The 19,015-nt window shown below is 47.5% G+C and overlaps 2 protein-coding genes across 2 annotated transcripts in view; one reads left to right on the top strand and one right to left on the bottom strand.

Annotated features, from left to right (window-relative positions):
- Positions 1-8,902, top strand: part of STAB2 (stabilin 2) — a 155,128-nt gene extending 146,226 nt beyond the window's left edge. Inside the window, exons 66-69 of the mRNA XM_081249886.1 lie at positions 1,170-1,277; positions 2,210-2,338; positions 3,320-3,436; positions 8,235-8,902. Of these exons, the coding sequence (XP_081106012.1) occupies positions 1,170-1,277; positions 2,210-2,338; positions 3,320-3,436; positions 8,235-8,285 (405 nt within the window). The 3' untranslated portion in view covers positions 8,286-8,902. The remainder of the gene's footprint in view (positions 1-1,169; positions 1,278-2,209; positions 2,339-3,319; positions 3,437-8,234) is intronic.
- A 1,720-nt stretch (positions 8,903-10,622) lies between these two features.
- The window catches only part of NT5DC3 (5'-nucleotidase domain containing 3), a 56,475-nt gene continuing 48,082 nt past the window's right edge, over positions 10,623-19,015 (bottom strand). The window contains exons 13-14 of the mRNA XM_081249891.1: positions 18,007-18,071; positions 10,623-15,252 (exon numbers count right to left, since the gene is read on the bottom strand). Of these exons, the coding sequence (XP_081106017.1) occupies positions 15,000-15,252; positions 18,007-18,071 (318 nt within the window). The 3' untranslated portion in view covers positions 10,623-14,999. The remainder of the gene's footprint in view (positions 15,253-18,006; positions 18,072-19,015) is intronic.

The following is a 19,015-nucleotide window of genomic DNA, read 5'->3' as shown; positions in this document are numbered from 1 at the left end:
GATAAAATTTGTCTTTCTGCCTTAGTGTGATAATCTCTAGGTCCATCCATGTTGCTGCAAATGGCATTATTTTTTTATGGCTGAGTAATACTGTCTTGTTTCTATGTACCACATCTTCTTTATCCATTCATCTGTCAATGGAAATTTAGGTTGCTTCCATGTCTTGGCTATTGTAAATAGTGCTGTAAATAGGGGTGCGTGTATCTTTTCGAATTGTGGTTTTCTCCAGATATATGCCCAGGAGTGGGATTGCTGGATCATATGGTAACTCTATTTTTAGTTTTTTTAAGGACCCTCCATACTGTTCTCCATAGTGGCTGTACCAATTTACATTCCCACCAGCACTGTAGGAGGGCTCCCTTTTCTCCACACCCTCTTCAGCATTTATTACTTGTAGACTTTTTGATGACGGCCATTCTGACTGTTGTGAGGTGATACCTCATCGCACTTTTGTCAAATCATAGGCTTTTATGGAGATTCGGTGATTCAAGTCTTTTGACGTGTGATAATAGTGTCTGACATGTAGCAAGGGCTAAATGAATTATTTTTAATTTTTACCTAATAAATGATCTTTATTACCGACGATCAGTAGTTTAGACCAGTGCTTCTCAAACTTTACTATGCATTTTAATCACCTACGGGTTTGTTAAAATGCATGTTGTAATTCAGTGGGTGGGCTGTACGGCCTCAGGTTCTGCACCTCTAAGGCACTCAGGTGACTGCCCACGCCACAAGCCAGTGGAGCACACTTAGATTAGCGAGGAATTGGATCACTTAAAATCCCTTTCCAACAGTGTGGTGTGATGTTCACAGCAGTGGATCTGGAATCCAGAGGCGTGGGATTTGCCACCTACGACCTGGGTGATCTTGGACATACCGTTTTCCTTCTGAACTCTCATCTGTTAAACAAGCGGGCTGGACAGAATGACCTCCTGGGGTCTCTGCAGCTCTTAGGTCAGCTTATTGGCACAAGAGCTACTAATGTGTTTTGGGCTGTCCAGAGGGTGAGCGCAAGTCCTATGCTACCTGTCAAGTGAGGACTGGCCTGAAGCCCAGGCGCCAGGACCTTGGGGAAACTGGACAACTTTCCTCCATGAAAGGGCTGCCCACATGGAGAGTAGGAGTCAGGTGGTCAGAGATCTCCACCAGCCTCTTCTCATCTCCCCTAGGAGACCAGGTTCGTTGATGGAAGAGCCATTCTGCAGTGGGACATCTTTGCCTCCAATGGGATTATTCATGTCATTTCCAGGCCTTTGAAAGCACCTCCCACCCCAGTGGTGAGTATCCAGGGTTCCTGGTGAGGGTCCAGGGGGAACCCCAATGTCCACTCCCCAAGAAGCAAACTACTCCTGGAAGCCCTGTCCACCCCTCCTCAGGATACTGGAGGCGCCTCCCCCATCCACGGCAGCTGGCCTCGGGGATGCCGGGCCCTGTTGCATCCCACCCCCACTCCAGTGCGTTAGCAACATAACACCTGTCACCATCAATATCTGTTGAATGAAAAGGGCAGGATGGGCCAATGGAGAAACCACTGGAAAGGGAGTGAAAATCCTGAGCATCTCCACTTCATAACCGTGTGACCTTAGACAAGCCCCAGAACATCACTGAGCCCCATTTTTCTTATCTGCAAAATCGAGGTCATAATGCCTTCCTCCCTGGGTTCTTGGGAGGGCGAGTTAATATAAAATAATGAAGACAGTCCCTGGCACATAGTACATGCTATATAAGAGTTGGTCGGCTGTGGCTGGGTGGTGGTGGTGATGTTAGTATTCTAACTTGGTTCTAAAAGTATGAGGGAGGGGCGAGCACAGCTGGCTGCTGGGAAGTTCCACAGCATAGCGGTTAAGCACGTAAGTTCCAAAGCCAGGCTGGCTTCCAAAGCCCACCTCTACCACTCACAGGCTGTGTGATATTGGGCAAGTGCTTACCCGCTCTGTGTCTCCATTCCCCCATATGAAAGTGGAAACAATAAAAATTGTTCTTATCTCTTTGTGTTATTATACATTTAAATGGATTATTTTGTGTAAGGGGGCTTAGAACAGACCCTGGAAATAGTAAGGGCTAGATACACGTTAACAATTTTATTATTTTTATCCCAACTGGTACCAAGATGCCTCAGGCCAGCCAGAATGGGGTAGGCTCCAGAAAGCACACCTCTTTGGGGAAGTCACCAGATTTGAGTACCAACCGCTCCCCTTTCTGTGTTCAGACTTCAAGCCACGCTGGCTTGGGAACGGGGATGTTCTTTGCCATCATCCTGGTCATTGGAGCCATCGCTTTGGCTGCATATTCTTACTTTCGATTAAACCGGAGAACAATTGGCTTCCAGCATTTTGAGGTAAGACGGAGAAAAATGGGAACATGGGCATGGGGGTCGTCTCTGAAACCCAGCCCCTGGCTCTGGGCTGCTTCAGAGAGCTCACCGGCAGCTGGGTGCCTGGCACACACTCCCCGTCTCCTGGGTGGGGCCTCTGCCCCTAAGAGAGCAGCAGTGGCAGCTCCAAGGCCCTCTTCCTGGCCGAGACAGGATACGGAGGAGGGTGATGGGCTGCCAATGGCCTTTCATGCCAGGGGTCTGGCTTGGAGGCAAACTCACCAGGGGCCCAGGAGGCCACTCACCTTGGAGGATTCACAAGACAGGCACCCACCAGGATGGATCTGAGCTTCAAGGCTGACTCTGAGGGTGGGGACAGGGTAGGGACCTACACAGCCAGAGGCCTCACGCCACAGCCAGCGAAACACATTGGCCCCCTTTGTACTGTCGAGCCCACATCCAGGTGAGCGGGTCTTGGCTGATTGTGGGGTGACCCTGGGGAGACACTGCAGACCAGGTTTACCAGCAGCCCCAAGCAGTAGGTCATTTCCTTCTGGCAGATAACCTGCATATTTATCAGCACCATATACATGATTTATAAAACATCACATCTAGCAAAAGTGCACGTGCTGTATGATTCCTTTTATGTTAAGTTCAAGGACAGGCAAAACCACTCCAGGTGACAGGAGTCAGAATAGCAGTTACCCTGGGTGGGACCGGATATTGGCGGGCGAGGGGCATGAGGGCACCTCCTGGGGGGGATGGAGATGCCCTATATGCTGACTTGGGTGGTGGTCATACCTGGGGGAACGTATTAAGAAGTCATTGAACTGAACATTTAAGATTGGTGCATGATATTATATGTACGTCAGATCTCAATAAAAGGAAAAGGAAAAAGCTCCTGGAGGTGGGCGGGGGTTGCTTGCTTTACCGCCCAGTTTTGATGAGACACTCCTGCCTCGGGGACTTGGTGGTGCTCAGCCCTGTGCTTGTCTTTCCGAGCAGTCAGAAGAGGATATCGACGTGGCAGCTCTTGGCAAGCAGCAGCCCGAGAATATCTCGAACCCCATGTACGAGAACACAGCCTCAGCAACCCCAGAACCTTCCTACGACCCCTTCATGGTGAGTGTGTGTTTTCATCTAGGAACAGGTTCAGCTGGGGTGCGGGGGAACGATGTCTTTCAGCAAATCTCAGTGGAAAGCTCTGCACCAAGAAATCTCACTACTAGAACGTGTCTCCCGGCAACAAGCCTAAAATCGAGTGTTGTGAGCTGGGTGAAGCCATGTAGTTGTGCCGCATTCTGAGCTCTCCTGGGTGAACGGCAGAGGCGTCCAACAGTTAGAGGCAGGGGAGAACTAGGGGTTGCCCAACCCCTACCCCGTGACCAGGTGAGAGGTCACAAGGAGAAGAAACCTTGGGCCAAATTCTGCCACAAACATTGATGAGGTGGCAGACGCAAAGTTAAGACATGAAACTGCTTCCACGTTTACACTGTTGTCCAGGATTCTTCTGCCTGTTGTCAGAGCTGCTGCTTGCTTTAGGAGCTACGTTTCTTTGATAAGGTCTTTTATATCTAGGGGAGCATATTCTGCTCTGGTCTTCCAGGAAAGGACCACTTGTTTCTAGAGTTAGTGACGCTTGAGCGTAGACGGAACCTCCACTGACGTTAACCCCACGGCAGGGCACCCCATTCACACTGAATGTGGAAGATACCGCCCTGCCTGTAATTTATTACCAGGTCTAGACTGAGAAGCTAGGAGGGAGATAAGAGAAAATGTATATTGGTCTCTGCCCCAGAGCTCATAAACCCTTGTAATTTCCTAAGTGATAAGAACAGTAGGGGCATCTTCTGTTCTGATGAGGAGCTTCTGGGTGGCTCCTGGATGGGGGCTGGTCCAGAAAGACCAAGCCATGATTAGAAGGTTGGAATTCTCAGCCCCACCCTTCACCCTTAAAAGAGGAGAGAGGGGCTAGAAACAGAGCTAATAATCATACCCAATCATACCCATGTGAGGAAGCCTCCAAAAAATCCCTTTGTGTGTGTGTATCTATTGTAGATTTTTGGTTTGTGGTTACCATGAGGTTTTGATATAGCAGTCTATATATATAAACAAGATTGTTTTAAGTTGCTGGTCTTTTAATTTAAATGCATTTCCCGTATCCTGCATTTGTACTCTCCTCTTCTCCTAACTGCTGGTTTTGATAATCATATTTGTAGGCAGATGATTTCCTACCTTTACTGTATGTTTGCCTTTACCGGTGAGCTTTTCCATTCATAATTTTCTTGTTTCTAGTTGTGGCCTTTTCTTTTCCATTTAGAGATATTCCTTTAGCATTTGTTGCAAAGCTGGTCTGGTGGTGCTGAATACTCTTAGCTTTTGCTTGTCTGTAAAGCTTTTGATTTCTCCATCAAATCTGAATGAGCTCCTTGCTGGGTAGAGTAATCTTGGTTGTAGGTTCTTCCCTTTCATCACTTTAAGTGTATCATGCCACTCCCTTCTGGCCTGAAGAGTTTCTGCTAAGAAATCAGCTGATAACCTTATGGGGATTCCTTTGTATATTATTTGTTGCTTTTAATATTTTTTCTTTGTCTTTAATTTTTGTCAATTTGATTACTATGTGTATTGGCATGTTCCTCCTTGGGTTTATCCTGTATGGGACTCTCTGCACTTCCTGGACTTGGGTGACTGTTCCCTTTCCCATGTTAGGGAATTTTTCAGCTATTATCTCTTCCAGTATTTTCTCAGGGCCTTTCTCTCTCTTCTTCTTCTTCTGGGACCCCATAATGCAAATGTTGGTGCATTTAATGTTGTCCCAGAGGTCTCTTAGACTGTCCTCATTTCTTTTCATTTTTCTTAATTTTGTTCTGCAGCAGTGATTTCCACCATTCTCTCCTCCAGGTCACTTATTCATTCTTCTACCTCAGTTATTCTGCTATTGATTCCTCCTAATGTATATCTCATTGCAGTTATTGTATTGTTCATCTCTGTTTGTTCGTTCTTTAGTTCTTCTAGGTCCTTGTTAAACATTTCTTGTATCTTCTCAACCTTTGCCTCCATTCTTTTTCTGAGATCGTGGACCATCTCTACTATCATTCTTCTGAATTCTTTTTCAGGTCGATTGCCTCTCTCCACTTCACGTGATTGTTCTTCTGGAGTTTTATCTTGTTCCTTCATCTGGGACATATTCCTCTGCTCTCATTTTGTCTTACTTTGTGTGATTGCTGTTTCCATTCCGCAGGCTGCAGGGTTGTAGTTCTTCTTGCTTCTGCTGCCTGCCCCCTGGTGGGTGAGGCTGTGCGGGCTTCCTGGTGGGAGGGACTGGTTCCTGCCTACTGGTGGGTGGAGCTGGGTCTTGTCCCACTGGTGGCTGCGGCCATGTCAAAGGGTGTGTTTATCAGGCAGCTGTGCACTCTGGAAGGCTTTAAGCAGCCTGTCTGCTGATGGGTGGGGCTGTATTCCCACCCTCTGGGTTGTCGGGCCAGAGGCATCCCGGCACTGGAGCTTACAGGCTGTTGGGTGGCGCCGCGTCTTGGTTGAGAAAATGACGGCCTCCAAGAGGGCTCCCATCAATGAATACTCCCTAGAACTACCACCGCCAGTATCTTGTCCCCACAGTAAGCCACAGCCGCCTCCCACCTCCTCAGGAGACCCTCCAATACCAGAAGGTAGGTCTGGCCCAGGCGCCTATGAGGTCACGGCTTTTTCCCCTGGGTCCTGTGTGCACCCTCCAAGCATGGAGTTTGTTTCCCCCAGTCCTGTGGAATTCCTGCGATCAAACCCTGCGGGGCTTCAAAGCCAGGTTCTCTGGGGGCTCCTCCTCCCATTGCCAGACCCCCAGGCTGGGGAGCCTGATGTGGGGCTCAGAACTTTCACTCCTGTGAGAGAACCTCTGCTATATAATTATATTCCAGTTTGTGGTTCACCCACCCGGCAGGTGTGGGATTTGATTTTATCACAATTGTGCCCCTCCTACCATCTCACTGTGGCTTCTTCTTTGTCTTTGGACATAGGATATCTTTTTTGGTAGGTTCCAGTGGTTTTTTTGTCAATGGTTGTTCAGCAGTTAGTTGCGATTTTGGTGTTTTCATAAGAAGAGGTGAGCTCACATCCTTCTACTCCCATCATCATCCATAAAGACCCAATAGGAGGGGATTCAGAGAGCTTACACGGTGGTGAACACATCCACATTTGGGAGGGTGACGCACCCCAACTCCACGGGACAGGAGCTATACTGAATTTCTGTAATTTCTTGGCACTGAAACATTACAGTACTTTATTGCACCATTGTAAGCACGTAGAGTGCAGCATTTGTTACTATTTTTCTGCAGTGAACCAAATGCAAATGTCCCATAGTTCTTAGTGCCTGTGGTAGCAGATTTAATATGTCTGCAATATTGAAAAATAACCAGATCATAAATATTGTTTTTTCAATCAAACCCACGTAAAAGTTTCCAGTCCAAATTGCAAGGGCAAGTTCAGCTAAACTGCATCTACTAATAGTCTATTTCTGTAAGCCTTGTGATATTGAAATCAACCTCATTTTAAAAGCAAGGGGGGAAAATTACACATCCTGTTCAATGCTCTCCATGCCTTCTCAGCTGTCTGGCCTCTTCTCAGGGTTCCATGAGCCCCCTGCATGAAAGACTCACCAGAGGCAGGTGAGGGAGTATCCCAGATGCAGGGTTCAGCTCAACCCTTCTCATTCAACCAGGTGGCAAAAATGTTCCAGTTATGGGAATCCCAAGCTGAGGATACCAGCCCCAAGTGTGCTAGATTCTCATGCCTTTTATACTGAGGGAGCGGGCATTGCCTATAGACTATCTGGAGTCAATCTAGACAGCATCAACATTCATGATGCGAATTAACAAAACTTCAGTGCTGATCAGGGCCACAGACAGCAGACGGTTCAGAGTGGCTGCCTCTGGACTGTGGCTTCTGATTAGACCCTAGTTCAGGATGAATTTTCAACTGCAAAGTTTTTTTTGTAATCAGAGTAACAGCCACCTTTTGTGGGGTGCTTTTTTAATCTTCCTTAATGTAGATCTAATTTAATCCTCACACCTCCCTGTCAGGTAAATATTACTAGGATTCTTTATAGATGAGAAAACTACAGCACAGTTCAAATGATTTGTCCAGGACCACACACCTTCAAACAGCAGAGACTGCACCCAGAACGGGGCCCTAACCTCCATGCCATGAGCCGTGGGACAGCAGTGTGAAGCCACGCTCGCTCCCAACACGTGTGTCCACGGGGCACTGGGGGAAGAATCATGTTTTAGGCTGTAGGGGAGGAAGAAGTTTTCCTTGACCCTCCTAAGATCCCTAGCTGGGCCTGAAAAGTAAACTGATAAAGACACACTCACAGGACAAAAGCATGTACATTTTTTTGAATGTTTACCTGTACGTGGGAGCCTTCAGGAGAAAACAAAGCCCCAAAGGAGGGACCAGAAGAGGAAGCTTTTGTACCTTTTAGACAATAGATGATGTGTGAGGAATTGACAAGAGAAAGAGGTGTGGGGCTAGGGGTAGTGAATGGTGAAGTCACTAGGAAGATAAGGGTTAGTGAACAAGGTTTGTTTGTACAGATTTCAGTCCCCCAATTCCCCATCTGTGGTGGTGTCTTCTTTCCTCCTGGTACAGGGAGGGCATCTTTCACATGGGAATTCTGTTACCTGTTTCAGGAAAGAAAGGCAAGTGGGTAGGGCAAGGGCGTCGGAATGACCTTCCTGCTTCTGCCATTTTTTTAAAATTCCTTCAGTTTAAGACATTGAATGTGCCAAGGTGCTTTGTTTGGGGGTAGCGTGTCCTGAACCCCATCAAGGCCTCAGACCAGTAGCCATAAGAATGCCCGACCCGGAAGGATTCACAAGCAGAAGGCCTGCACCCTCTGCGTGGCTCACAGACCTCTCATTTCCAGGACCCTGAAGACCAGCAGCTGGACAGCACTGACCCCCTGGGGGCACTGTGAGGGCCAGACCTGCCCCAACCAGACATCACCCGCCGCCACCTGGGCCCCTGGCACTGCCTCAGAAAGGCCGTCAACTGTGAATCCTTAGCCCCAGTTGCCTGTGGGAAATGTAAGGTCCTTTAACATTTCAAAGTATGAAACACTCAAGCCGTACCTCATCTCTTTGGTTGATCTGGGGGATTATTCTGTTTCTGTGGGTGGGGGACCATGTTAAATCCACCCACCAACCCACGGAGACTGCTCCCTCCCTCTCTTCTGTCCTTCCCGTGTACCTTTAGTGGCCAACACTCTAGTGACCTTGTCTTATTTCCCTATTAGACTGTAAGCTCCCAAAGGCAGGGACCTCCCTCATTCGTCTTTATATCTCAGCACCCAGAACAGTGTCTGGCACGTGAAATGTGCTGACATATTGGTTACGGAATAGAAATAAAGTCAGTGGAACAAATCCAGTGTTTTGGGAAACAAAACGACCGTTCGCCACAGGAGGGGTCAAACTTTGAAGGTAAAACCAACTTGTTTGGGCTTCTTAGGGCCTTTTCAATTAGCCAACATCTGCCTTACGAACGCTTCTTTCTTAATTCTGTTTTGTTTGCTTGTGTGAAGAAGACATGAGAACCACATTGAGATACCACTTCACACCCACTAGGATGGCCATCCTCAAAACCACAGACAATAACAAGTACTGGCGAGGATGTGGAGAGATTGGATCCGTCCTAATTGGCTGGTGGGAATGTAAAATGGTGCCCCCACTGTGGAAGGCAGTTTGGCAGTTCCTCAAAAAGTTAAACGCAGAATTAAAGTGTGATCCAGAAATTCCACTCCTAGGTACAGACCCAAGAGAAATGAAAACATGTCCACACAACAAATTACAGAGGTAGGTACATAGTAGCATTAGTCATAACAGCCAAAACGTGGAAACAACCCAAATGTCTACCCACTTATGAATGGATAACCAGTGTGTCTAGCCACACCATGAAATAGCATTTCACCCTAAAAGGGAACTAAGTACTGATACACGCAACACCACGATGAACCCTGAAAACATGATGCTCAGTGAAAGAAACCAGACACAAAAGACCACATGCCGTATGATTCTATCGACATGGAAATGTCCAGAATCGGCAAATTCATAGAGACAGAAAGGTGAGTGAGTGGTTGCCAGCTAGGGACTGGGGTGACTGCTAAGAGGTATGGGGTTTCTTCTGGGGGTATGAAAATGTTCTGGAATTTTACACAAGTGATGTGTAGGCTCAGGCCACTCCTTCACCGTGCAGGACTCTGCAAGGCAGGATGTCCACCACACCCTCAAAAGGCCCAAAGTGGCCTCGCCATTACTGGGACAACTGGGCACCCTCCAGCCCACCCACCACCCACTTCCAGGCTGTCCCTGGGGGTAGCACTGGCCATGCTCCAGAGCCATTGCTGCGGATGGAGAAGCCCTGCTCTGGGCTGAGCAGACCTCAGACTCTCCTCTCCGTCGCCCTCGCAACCCAAACAGCTTTGTTCCACATCATCAGGGTTTTTGCTGAGCCAAGTCCAAAGTCCAGAAGCCCCAGGGTCTCAGAAGCTTTCTCACAACTCTAGGAAAGGGAAGAAGCCCCCGCGGCAGGCCCAGGAACAACTCACCACCTCCTCTTGGACAACGTGCCGTGATGAGGGCAACGCCAGGTCTCCAGAAACTCGCTCTCCAAAGGAACGTGGGACCGATTTGCTAGTGAGTCCACCAACTCCACTATCAGAGGGACAGAAAGGCACGTGATTAAGAGGAAAAACAGCAGGTATCCGTGGGAGGAGTGAATGAGATGAAGTTCCTGGCACAACGAGAGGTCAAGGACGTTAAGCTGAAACACACACAATTCAGGTTTTTTAGAAGGCTCTTCAAAATATAAATTTATCCAAAACCCAGCAGTGAATTGACTTCACAGCATGCACTCCTAATTCAGTATTATTCAGTATTTTCTTCCCTTAAAAACATTGCTTCCAATTTCCAGCTTTCCTGGTAATTTGACTGCAGACAAACAGGTGGCTCACTGTCATCTCCTTGTTCTCAAGGATGGAGCAGCCTGTGAGAGACAGAAACTCCAGGTGGGTTATCTGCTGCCCACCTAAGGCCAAACGCATACCAGTTTTCCTTCCGTGGCTTAATTACATGGTCCTCAAGCTCTGAAAACAAGCAAGTGTGCTTTGCTGGGGGTGGGAGAACAAGGGTGGTGAGGAATGAGCCATAAATCTTTCACCCTCGCTCTCAGGGATATTCTGTTTTGGGTACATTAGAATGTGATATGGCTTTGCCACTGAAGCACACAAAACAGATGACTTGGAATAAACTGGACAATACAATTCAAACTTTTATTTGGCAACAAGTTCAAAGTCATGTAACATAAAATCAACATTTAGAATAAATAGCAAATTCACATTCAGAATAAATAGTAAGTCTATCTAATTTGCATTCATTGTGCCTGAAATTAATTAAACAGGCACAATCTGTCATTCTACTAAAAAAACAGTTTCCTAAGTCAGAGTTCAAGCCTGCAGTATAGAAAAGTACGGAGCACTGCTGTGGGTTGGTTCCTTGGAGAGCAGACACTGAGCTGGGGACTGTCCTTGGGCCCAACACCCGGGAAGGGGAGAGGGGATGGGAAGGGAGCTGGGCTGCAGTGCAGACAGAGAGGCCTCAGCTGTGTGCCCTCCCCCCAGCTCTGGAGCTGAAAGGCCTTCAGAGTTGCTCCAGGGAGGGAGCTTGACCACATCCTCATCCGAGGCAGGACTTTTCAGCAGGGGAAGCTCCCAAAGAGGACTAACAGCTGCGGACGGTAAGGCATCAGCACACCCAGCAGTTGCGGGGATTAAGTCCTTCGGTTCTGAAGGGTCTCCTGGGCATCCAAGCCCATCACACGCTACTAGCACAATCACAGATGAGTGCAATGAAAGGTATATTCAATGAATGCCGAGTCTGGCAGCTCAGTTACACAACGACAGTCATGCCGTGTGCTGGAAACACAGTATTTTACCACTGGCCATAAAAGTAAATATGCCCAGAGAGTAGCTCGTAGGGGAACGTGGCACACTTACCTACAGAACTTCTTTCTGCTGGCTGCACCCAACTGTGGGCTGCTTCATCTGCATGCTTTCAGCAAGATCATCTCGCCATTGCCACCAACACAATCCATCAGAGCAGGGCTCGGCAGACCATGGCCCAAAGGCCAAATCCAGCCTGCAGCTTGTTCTCATAAGCCACGCTGTACTGGACCACAGGCAGGCCCAGTCCTAGAGAGGGGCCGCAGAAAATGGCCCGCAAAGCTGAAAGCATTTACTGCCCGGCCCTTTACAGGAAAAGTTTGCTGAACCTTGCTTGCATTAGGGAAACTTCACTTCCTTTCTTTTCCTCAATCCACTAGGGTATTAAAGGTTAGCTGAACTTGGAGCCAAGCTCCCATATGCTAACGCGTAAAACTGGTACAAAAGGAAATCAATGCTAAGAGGGCAAATCATAGGTTGGCTCCCTAGCAGTTGAAGAGAGCAATCAAGGAACCCTGCCTGCCTCTGGCCAAATTTAGTCTGAGAGCATATTCGAGACAAGGGCTCCCAAGTGGGTGCAGCAGATAAACATTCGGCTGAGTGGAATCCAAATGCAGTATTTAGCACACTCTCTACCGCTTTAGAGGCCTTTGGGGACAAAAAGAGAGGGAAAGCTATTTAGGTCACCCAAAGCTAAATTAGCTAGGAGGAAAGATTACTTTTCATTTCTCCTTTGCACTAATTAAGAGGACCAATGCCTTCAAAGCAACTAGGAATTTAGTCTGAGATGTGCCTGAATCAGTAACACGTGGTTTATGTTGGATGGCATTAACGGAGCTGAAGAGAATTTTTAAAAGGGGGGAAAAAGAAAGAGGCCATGTTAGGAGGAACGTGGGAGCTCTAAGACAAACTCCTAAAATATATTAAAAGCCAGGTTTCATCTATTAAAAACAACTCTGGAAAAACCAGTTGTGCAGGTTCCTTCCAGGACAACCAGCTACAGGTACGTGAGCCTTGGCGGGCAAGGACTGCCCCTGGACTGTGAATTTTTGCTCACATCATTCAGAGAAAATCAGTCTAACTGATGCTAAAAACGGAAAATAGTTTTTTAATGTGCAAACTAATTTTATTCCGTTCACTTTCCAAACTGATGTTTTGAGTGGTAGAAAATAGACTCCCTTCCCTTGTACCCATATGCCTTCGTAAGTGTGCGCACCAGAGGACAAAACCGGGAAGAACAGAATGCAGTGCATCGTGCTGAACACCAGCTGAGTCACGACAGTGACAAGTTAAGACTGACTGAGCACAGACAAGAATGCCTCTGTCCTGGGCTTCCCTGGTGGCGCAGTGGTTGAGAGTCCACCTGCCGATGCAGGGGACGCAGGTTCGTGCCCTGGTCTGGGAAGATCCCACATGCCGTGGAGCGGCTGGGCCCGTGAGCCATGGCCGCTGAGCCTGCGCGTCCGGAGCCTGTGCTCCGCAACAGGAGAGGCCACAACAGTGAGAGGCCCGCGTACCGCAAAAAAAAAAAAAAAAGATGTCCCGGCCCCAGCGCGGGTTTGCATCTGCCAGGCGCATGCTCGGTGGGCCCTGCGCAGAGAGATCTCAACACCGCCACACACCATGGCCCACAGACCGAAACCTTAATTGGTAATAAATCGTAAAATTCATTATTCACACCCAGAAAATCTATTTCTTCACCCAGGCTTGGGTCACCTAACCTAGATGTACATGAAAGCAGGTTGTAAAAATAGTTGTACTTCATTCTTGAGTAAACAAAACACCCTATCACTGGCACCTAGGAGATATCTAATGAAAACCTGATTAGATAAAAACTAAGAAAATGTTTTAAAATAATACCTACTTCCTCACTCAGCTTCTCCAAAGCAGAAACTAACAGCCCAAAGCACCAGGGTATCCTCTGAGGACCCCAACACTGAACATTTCTGGGCACCACCTGCACCCCCGAAATGCGTCTTCCAATGCACTCGGATGCTTAAAACCCCTGGGCGCTAACAAACAGCAAACAAAAATGCCTCCTGCTGTCTGAAAAAGGAATGGACTACTGTGTTTATAATAAAATTTAGAAGGAAAAAACGGGGGCTAATGGGGCCTATGAGGTCTAGAGAATCACCTTCACTATTTTAGTTAAATACAAGAAAATATCACACGTACACTCCCATTATAACAAGCAGCATTACAGTGCATGCTATGGGACTCATCTAATTTCCACACTGGGGCAGGTATCCTGTGGAAGGCCAAGCGAGCATTTCATCAACAACTGGCTCCATACACGAATCCATTAAAAACGCTGAATAAGTGAGCACTGTCTCCACAAGCCCCCTTCCTCCTGTACCTGCGTCCTTTAGGTTTAAGGATGCGCGTCCCTTGCCTTGTCCTCAGAAGGCAATGGGAACACTCGGCCAGCCAGGTCATTTCCAACTCTGTTTCTCTTAGCTTCGGTGTCCTTTATCCTCTCCCATCTTTAACACAGACACCTAAAGAAAACCACCCAAACTCCCAAAACAGACATACAAACATGGCAGGAAAGCAATCTAAGAGGAGGAGAGGGTGGGAGATGGTTAAGAGGAGAGGGCCACCTCCCTCCCCTTCTGCTAGATTCAAGCCCCTCTCCTCGGCTGACAAGTCAGGAGAGACAGGCGTCTGCTCGTTTCCCTCCAACAAAGATGGTTTCTGGTGATACACGTTTTAATAAGACAGCCGCACAGCCAGCAGGGGTCACGGCGTGGCACTTCATCACAGGGACATTCTTTTTGTTTCATTTTCCATCCTCCAATGATCACATTCAAGCAACATACAGGTAGCAGTTTCAGCTAAAATAAATTCCTGGGAGACCCACCACAAATGCACTGGCATTTGTCTTCTGACCTGTTCGTTTCTCACAGCCTCATTCTACAGAGTCTGTTCTGCTGGCTGGAAATTTAACCAGAAGCTCTTCTCTCTTTGCCCTCCTCTTCTGGGGAAAAGAGTGAACCTGCCCATCACCCGGGGCACAATGGTCCTTCCCCCACACGGGGCAGGACACAGGAAATGGATACTGAGGACAATCAAGGCCAGGGACTTGCAACTTCCCTTGTTCTTTCTCACGAAAGACTTCCAGAGAGGCTGAGTCTGCTTTCAAGTGAGGCACCGGAGTGCCAAAGCCCTAGTACCAGAAGATATCTGGGAACCGGCTGCCGTCTGGGGACCATCTCTGCCGCTGACACAGTGGTATGCTATCGCCGCGCTCGCTCAAGCATCCGCTTTCTGTGAGCAGTTCACCGGTGCACACCACTGGGCCCCTGCACTGCCTGTGAATGTTCACTTTTTCCATGCGTTTTGCATGGAAGAGTCAAGAAGAGTTTCAAAACGTCACCTGCTGGAATCCAGAGATGGTATCAAGAAGCCTCCCCGTCCCAGAAAATCTGACGCCGGTCGCGGTACCTTAGTAAACAAGAAGGGCGATCACAGGGTGTTGACGGGAAGCTAGCCGCTGTCCCCACACGTACAGGAAGGCAGTCCCCGTGGGCTGCGAGCCCCTGTCTTCACGAGCTGGGGGGTATCTATCCTCTGTAATGGACAAAATAGATATCACAAGGCATGTCCGTAGGCGACAGTCACGTCGATGCAAAGTCTGCCCGGTACGGGGTCACCGTCGGTCCTGGCTTTTCGCGCCCAGGGTGCCTGGGCCGCTGGCTACTTGGCCTGGGCCTCCTGCAGGAGCGGCAGCCTGGCGGCTGGGGGCCTGTCAGACCAGGCAGGAAGCTCGTGCTGCAGCGGGGTCCTCCGGGGGTAGAACGTGTGGCTGACATCATAGCTCAGGAGGCAGCTCAGGGACGCCATGTAGATGTCGGCAAACCGCGACAGGCGCCGCAGGAAGTACGTGGGGTTCTGGTCTGTGCGGAACAAGCTTCCGAACTGGGTGTTGAAGGAACCTTTGGTCATTTCTCTGAAGAGGCAAGAGAAGAGCGAAGCAACAGACAGTGATTCCCAAAAGGTCTGCTTTTAGCTACCGAAATCAAATAACATCAAAATCACTGTTTCCCAAAGAACAGACACATGTATACGTATAACTGAATCACTCTGCTGTACACCTGAAACCAACACAGCATTGTTAATCAACTCTACCCCAATATAAAATAAAAAGTTTAAAATAAATAAATAAATAAGCTACAAGGATCTATTGCACAGCATGGGAAATATAGCTAATATTTTATAATGACTATAAATGGAGTACAATCTATAAAAAATGTGAATCCCTATGTTGTATACCTGAAACTGATATAATATTGTACATCAACTATACGTCAATAAAAAGATTTTTTTTTAAATCACTCTTTCACACGTATAGGACTCAAATTAGCCTAGAGCAGCTCCGATTTCTAATCGAGAAAACAGCCTGTCCATTCATCCATCAACTGGCTCTGATCACATTCCCCACTTAGGCCAGCCAGAGAGAACACTGCCAAAGGCTCCAGCGGCAACACATGAGCCTCTAAACCTGCACACCCCATTTCCCAAACAAAAACAGAGGGTGCGGGAGCTGCTTCTGAAGGTCCACAGAGATGCAGAATGTTCTCAGAGTCTCCAAACTTCCTTTGTCTACAGAATGGGACAAAGGCCCCCTTTTCATGAGGTTATATTGAGAACTAAGTAAGGAAAGAGAAATAAAAGCATATCATAAACTCAAAAGTACTTTATGTCTGAGAGATTAAGGATTATTTTATAGTGATGTAAACACATCTCTACCATCCATTACAGAGCTTCAAGCACCTCCTCAAAGCCTGGATTACAGGCATCTTGCAAGACTGTTCACCCTACCCCAGGCTCAAAGCCCCTGCAGGTGTGCAGACACGTGTCTGTGTGTAAAACAACACCCCGTCACACATACACGGGATATGCACACCATCCAATCCAATGGCCAGGACCCCTACCCACAGACTGTTCCAGCAAACTGGATAAATACCATTTGACTGTTAAAAAATCAGTTATAAACACAGCAAAAACCATAATCCTTTACACAGCTGTGTGATAAAAGCCACTAGTTGGTAGAGGCCTTCTTTTGTCATACGGTGACAGCAGATGCTACAACAATAAAAAGTAGAAAATTCACAGACCTCAGGTCTGCAGGTGAAGCAACGTAAGGGGTTTGTAAGATTTTACTGAAAACTCTGAGATGTGAGGTTGTTAGAGATTCGAATTCAAAACAAAATCTCTGCCGGGTGAAACGATTCTTTTCTCTAATAATTTGAGGTCCCTGGAGTGTAGGACTCAGGTCTGGCCTTCAGGGGCAAGGGGCCCAGAGTCAAATGACATTATATGCCCATCACCCTCTCACCTAACATTTTAGACCAGTAATCACGTTGGAATAAGCCCCCAACAGCCAGCACGCTGAGAAGGAAGGGGAAGGATTGATTCAATGCAGCCGTGGCTTCTGCAGCCCAGAGGGATGGACTCTGCCCCTCTCCACGCACACCAGCCCCCCCAGGCTGCCCACTGCTCAGAGGCCAGAACCCAGGAAGTGAGCACTACTTCCAAACCTTAGGGACAGCTGTGCCCGGGAGAGGGGTGTGGGGGGAACCACAAGAGCAGAAATGGTCACATCAACAGTGTTTACAGGCACAGCATCCATCCTCTTCTACAGGAAAGCACAACTGTCCATAGGGCCTCTTAAGAATAATCGTTCCCTTAAAATCAACCTAAATGTCCATTGACAGATGAATGGATGAAGAAGATGTGGTACATATATACAATGGAATATTACTCAGCCATAAAAAAAGAATGAAATAATGCCATCTGCAGCAACATGGATGCAACTAGAGATTATCCTACTAAGTGAAGTAGGTCAGACAGAGAAAGACAAATATTATATGGTATCACTTATATGTGGAATCTAAAAAGATAATACAAATGAATACAAAACAGAAACAGACTCACAGACAGAGAAAATAAAAAGTGAAAAGGAGAGGGGAAGGGATAAATTAGGAGTGTGGGGTTAATGGATACACACTACTATATATAAAACATATAAACAACAAGGACGGAGAGCACATGTAGAGCACGTGGAACTATATTCACTATCTTGTAATAACCTATCATGGAAAGAATCTGAAGGTGTACACCTGAAGCTAACACAATATTGTAAACCAACAAGAGTTTAATAAAAAAAAAAAATTCAAGAATAACTGCTCCCTTAAGACACACACCCACCAAACTTTTCTGACAGCAGATGGGTTTTCTTCACCAATAAACATCATCATACTGAGTGACTGCACATTCCTAAAACAGCAGTGTTACAAATAAGCACCAGGGTTGTAGAAGCCCCAAGAATTAACTGTGGCTCGGTGGCTACTGTCCCACTAGCCACACTGTGCCACCGGCATTGCCAACAACTGGACCAATATCTGCCCAAACGGGGAAGTTAAGTGGGCTGGAAGGAGGGATGGATGGGAGGAGGGATGGACAGACAATAAACTCGAGGGCAGGCAGCAGGTGTGAGGGAGGTCACTGCTGCTTCGAGGAAATGTCACTCATCACTAAGGGCAGCTGGCTCGTTCTGGATGCTGGGGGGTCACCGTCACCCCTGGCAGCTGAGAAAGACTGTTTCGAAGCCTGCTTCAGGCAGGCCTTGCGCCAGGCAGGTGGGCTGAGCGAGCGTGGCCAGGGTGGGGGATTTACTCTATTCAAAACAGGCCGCTCTTACCTCATCTCCTTCCTCTCCTTTTTCCACTCCTGCAAAACCAGCTGTGACTCCGCATCTCTGTGAACCTGCAGGACACAAGCCAATTATTGAGAAGGTTCTGGATATGAATAAACCTATTAGGTCATGAGAATTTTCCAATGGGCAGCTCTTCTGGGAGGAATTTTATTCAGGTCTAAGAGACAGGCACCTGCAGGAAAAAATACTTTTTCAGACTTCCCAGCTGCAATCTGCCCTTCTCCACCAAGTGCAGATGGCATATTATGATGCCATGAAGCAAGGCTCCTATTAAACTAGAGATATTAAAGGCTTTGTATAAGCACAATGCATATGCATCCACATAAAATATACGTGTATAATACGTGTGTAATGTATCCATTACACATGGATTATCCATTACACACATGAACATATACTTAATACAGGCTACCTAATACACATTTATATATATCATAAATATACGTATTATACACACACACACAAAAACGGCAGTTAAGTGGAAATAGCAGGTGTAACAGTACATCCGCAAGTTACAAGCATGTAAAAAAAGTGCATATATTTGGAAATTAACACGGAAATTTTTCTTTAATTTGTGCAAGGGTAGTTGAATTATAATTGGCTTTAATCTTTTTCCTTAATATTATCTTTAAAAGTGTTTAAGGGGCTTCCCTGGTGGCGCAGTGGTTGGGAGTCCGCCTGCCAATGCAGGGGACACGGGTTCGTGCCCCGGTCCGGGAGGATCCCGCATGCGGCGGAGCGGCGGGGCCCGTGAGCCATGGCTGCTGAGCCTGCGCGTCTGGAGCCTGTGCTCCGCAACGGGAGAGGCCACAGCGGTGAGAGGCCCGCGTACCGAAGTGTTTAAGAAAAAAAAAATTGTTTTTATGAAAGGCAAGAAGGCAGAGCAGCAGAGAAGTTTCCGGGTGGGCTGAGATGTGAGCAAAAGGCAAGCAGAAAAGGACAGCCGTGCACACCCGAACACATGGATTCTCACAAGTCTCTCTCCAAGGCTCCT

This window comes from Mesoplodon bidens (assembly GCF_964165515.1).
Source record: "Mesoplodon bidens genome assembly, chromosome: 11".
Classification (NCBI taxonomy): domain Eukaryota; kingdom Metazoa; phylum Chordata; class Mammalia; order Artiodactyla; family Ziphiidae; genus Mesoplodon; species Mesoplodon bidens.
Note: the sequence above shows the minus strand (reverse complement) of the source record. Positions and strands in the feature narration are given on the sequence as shown.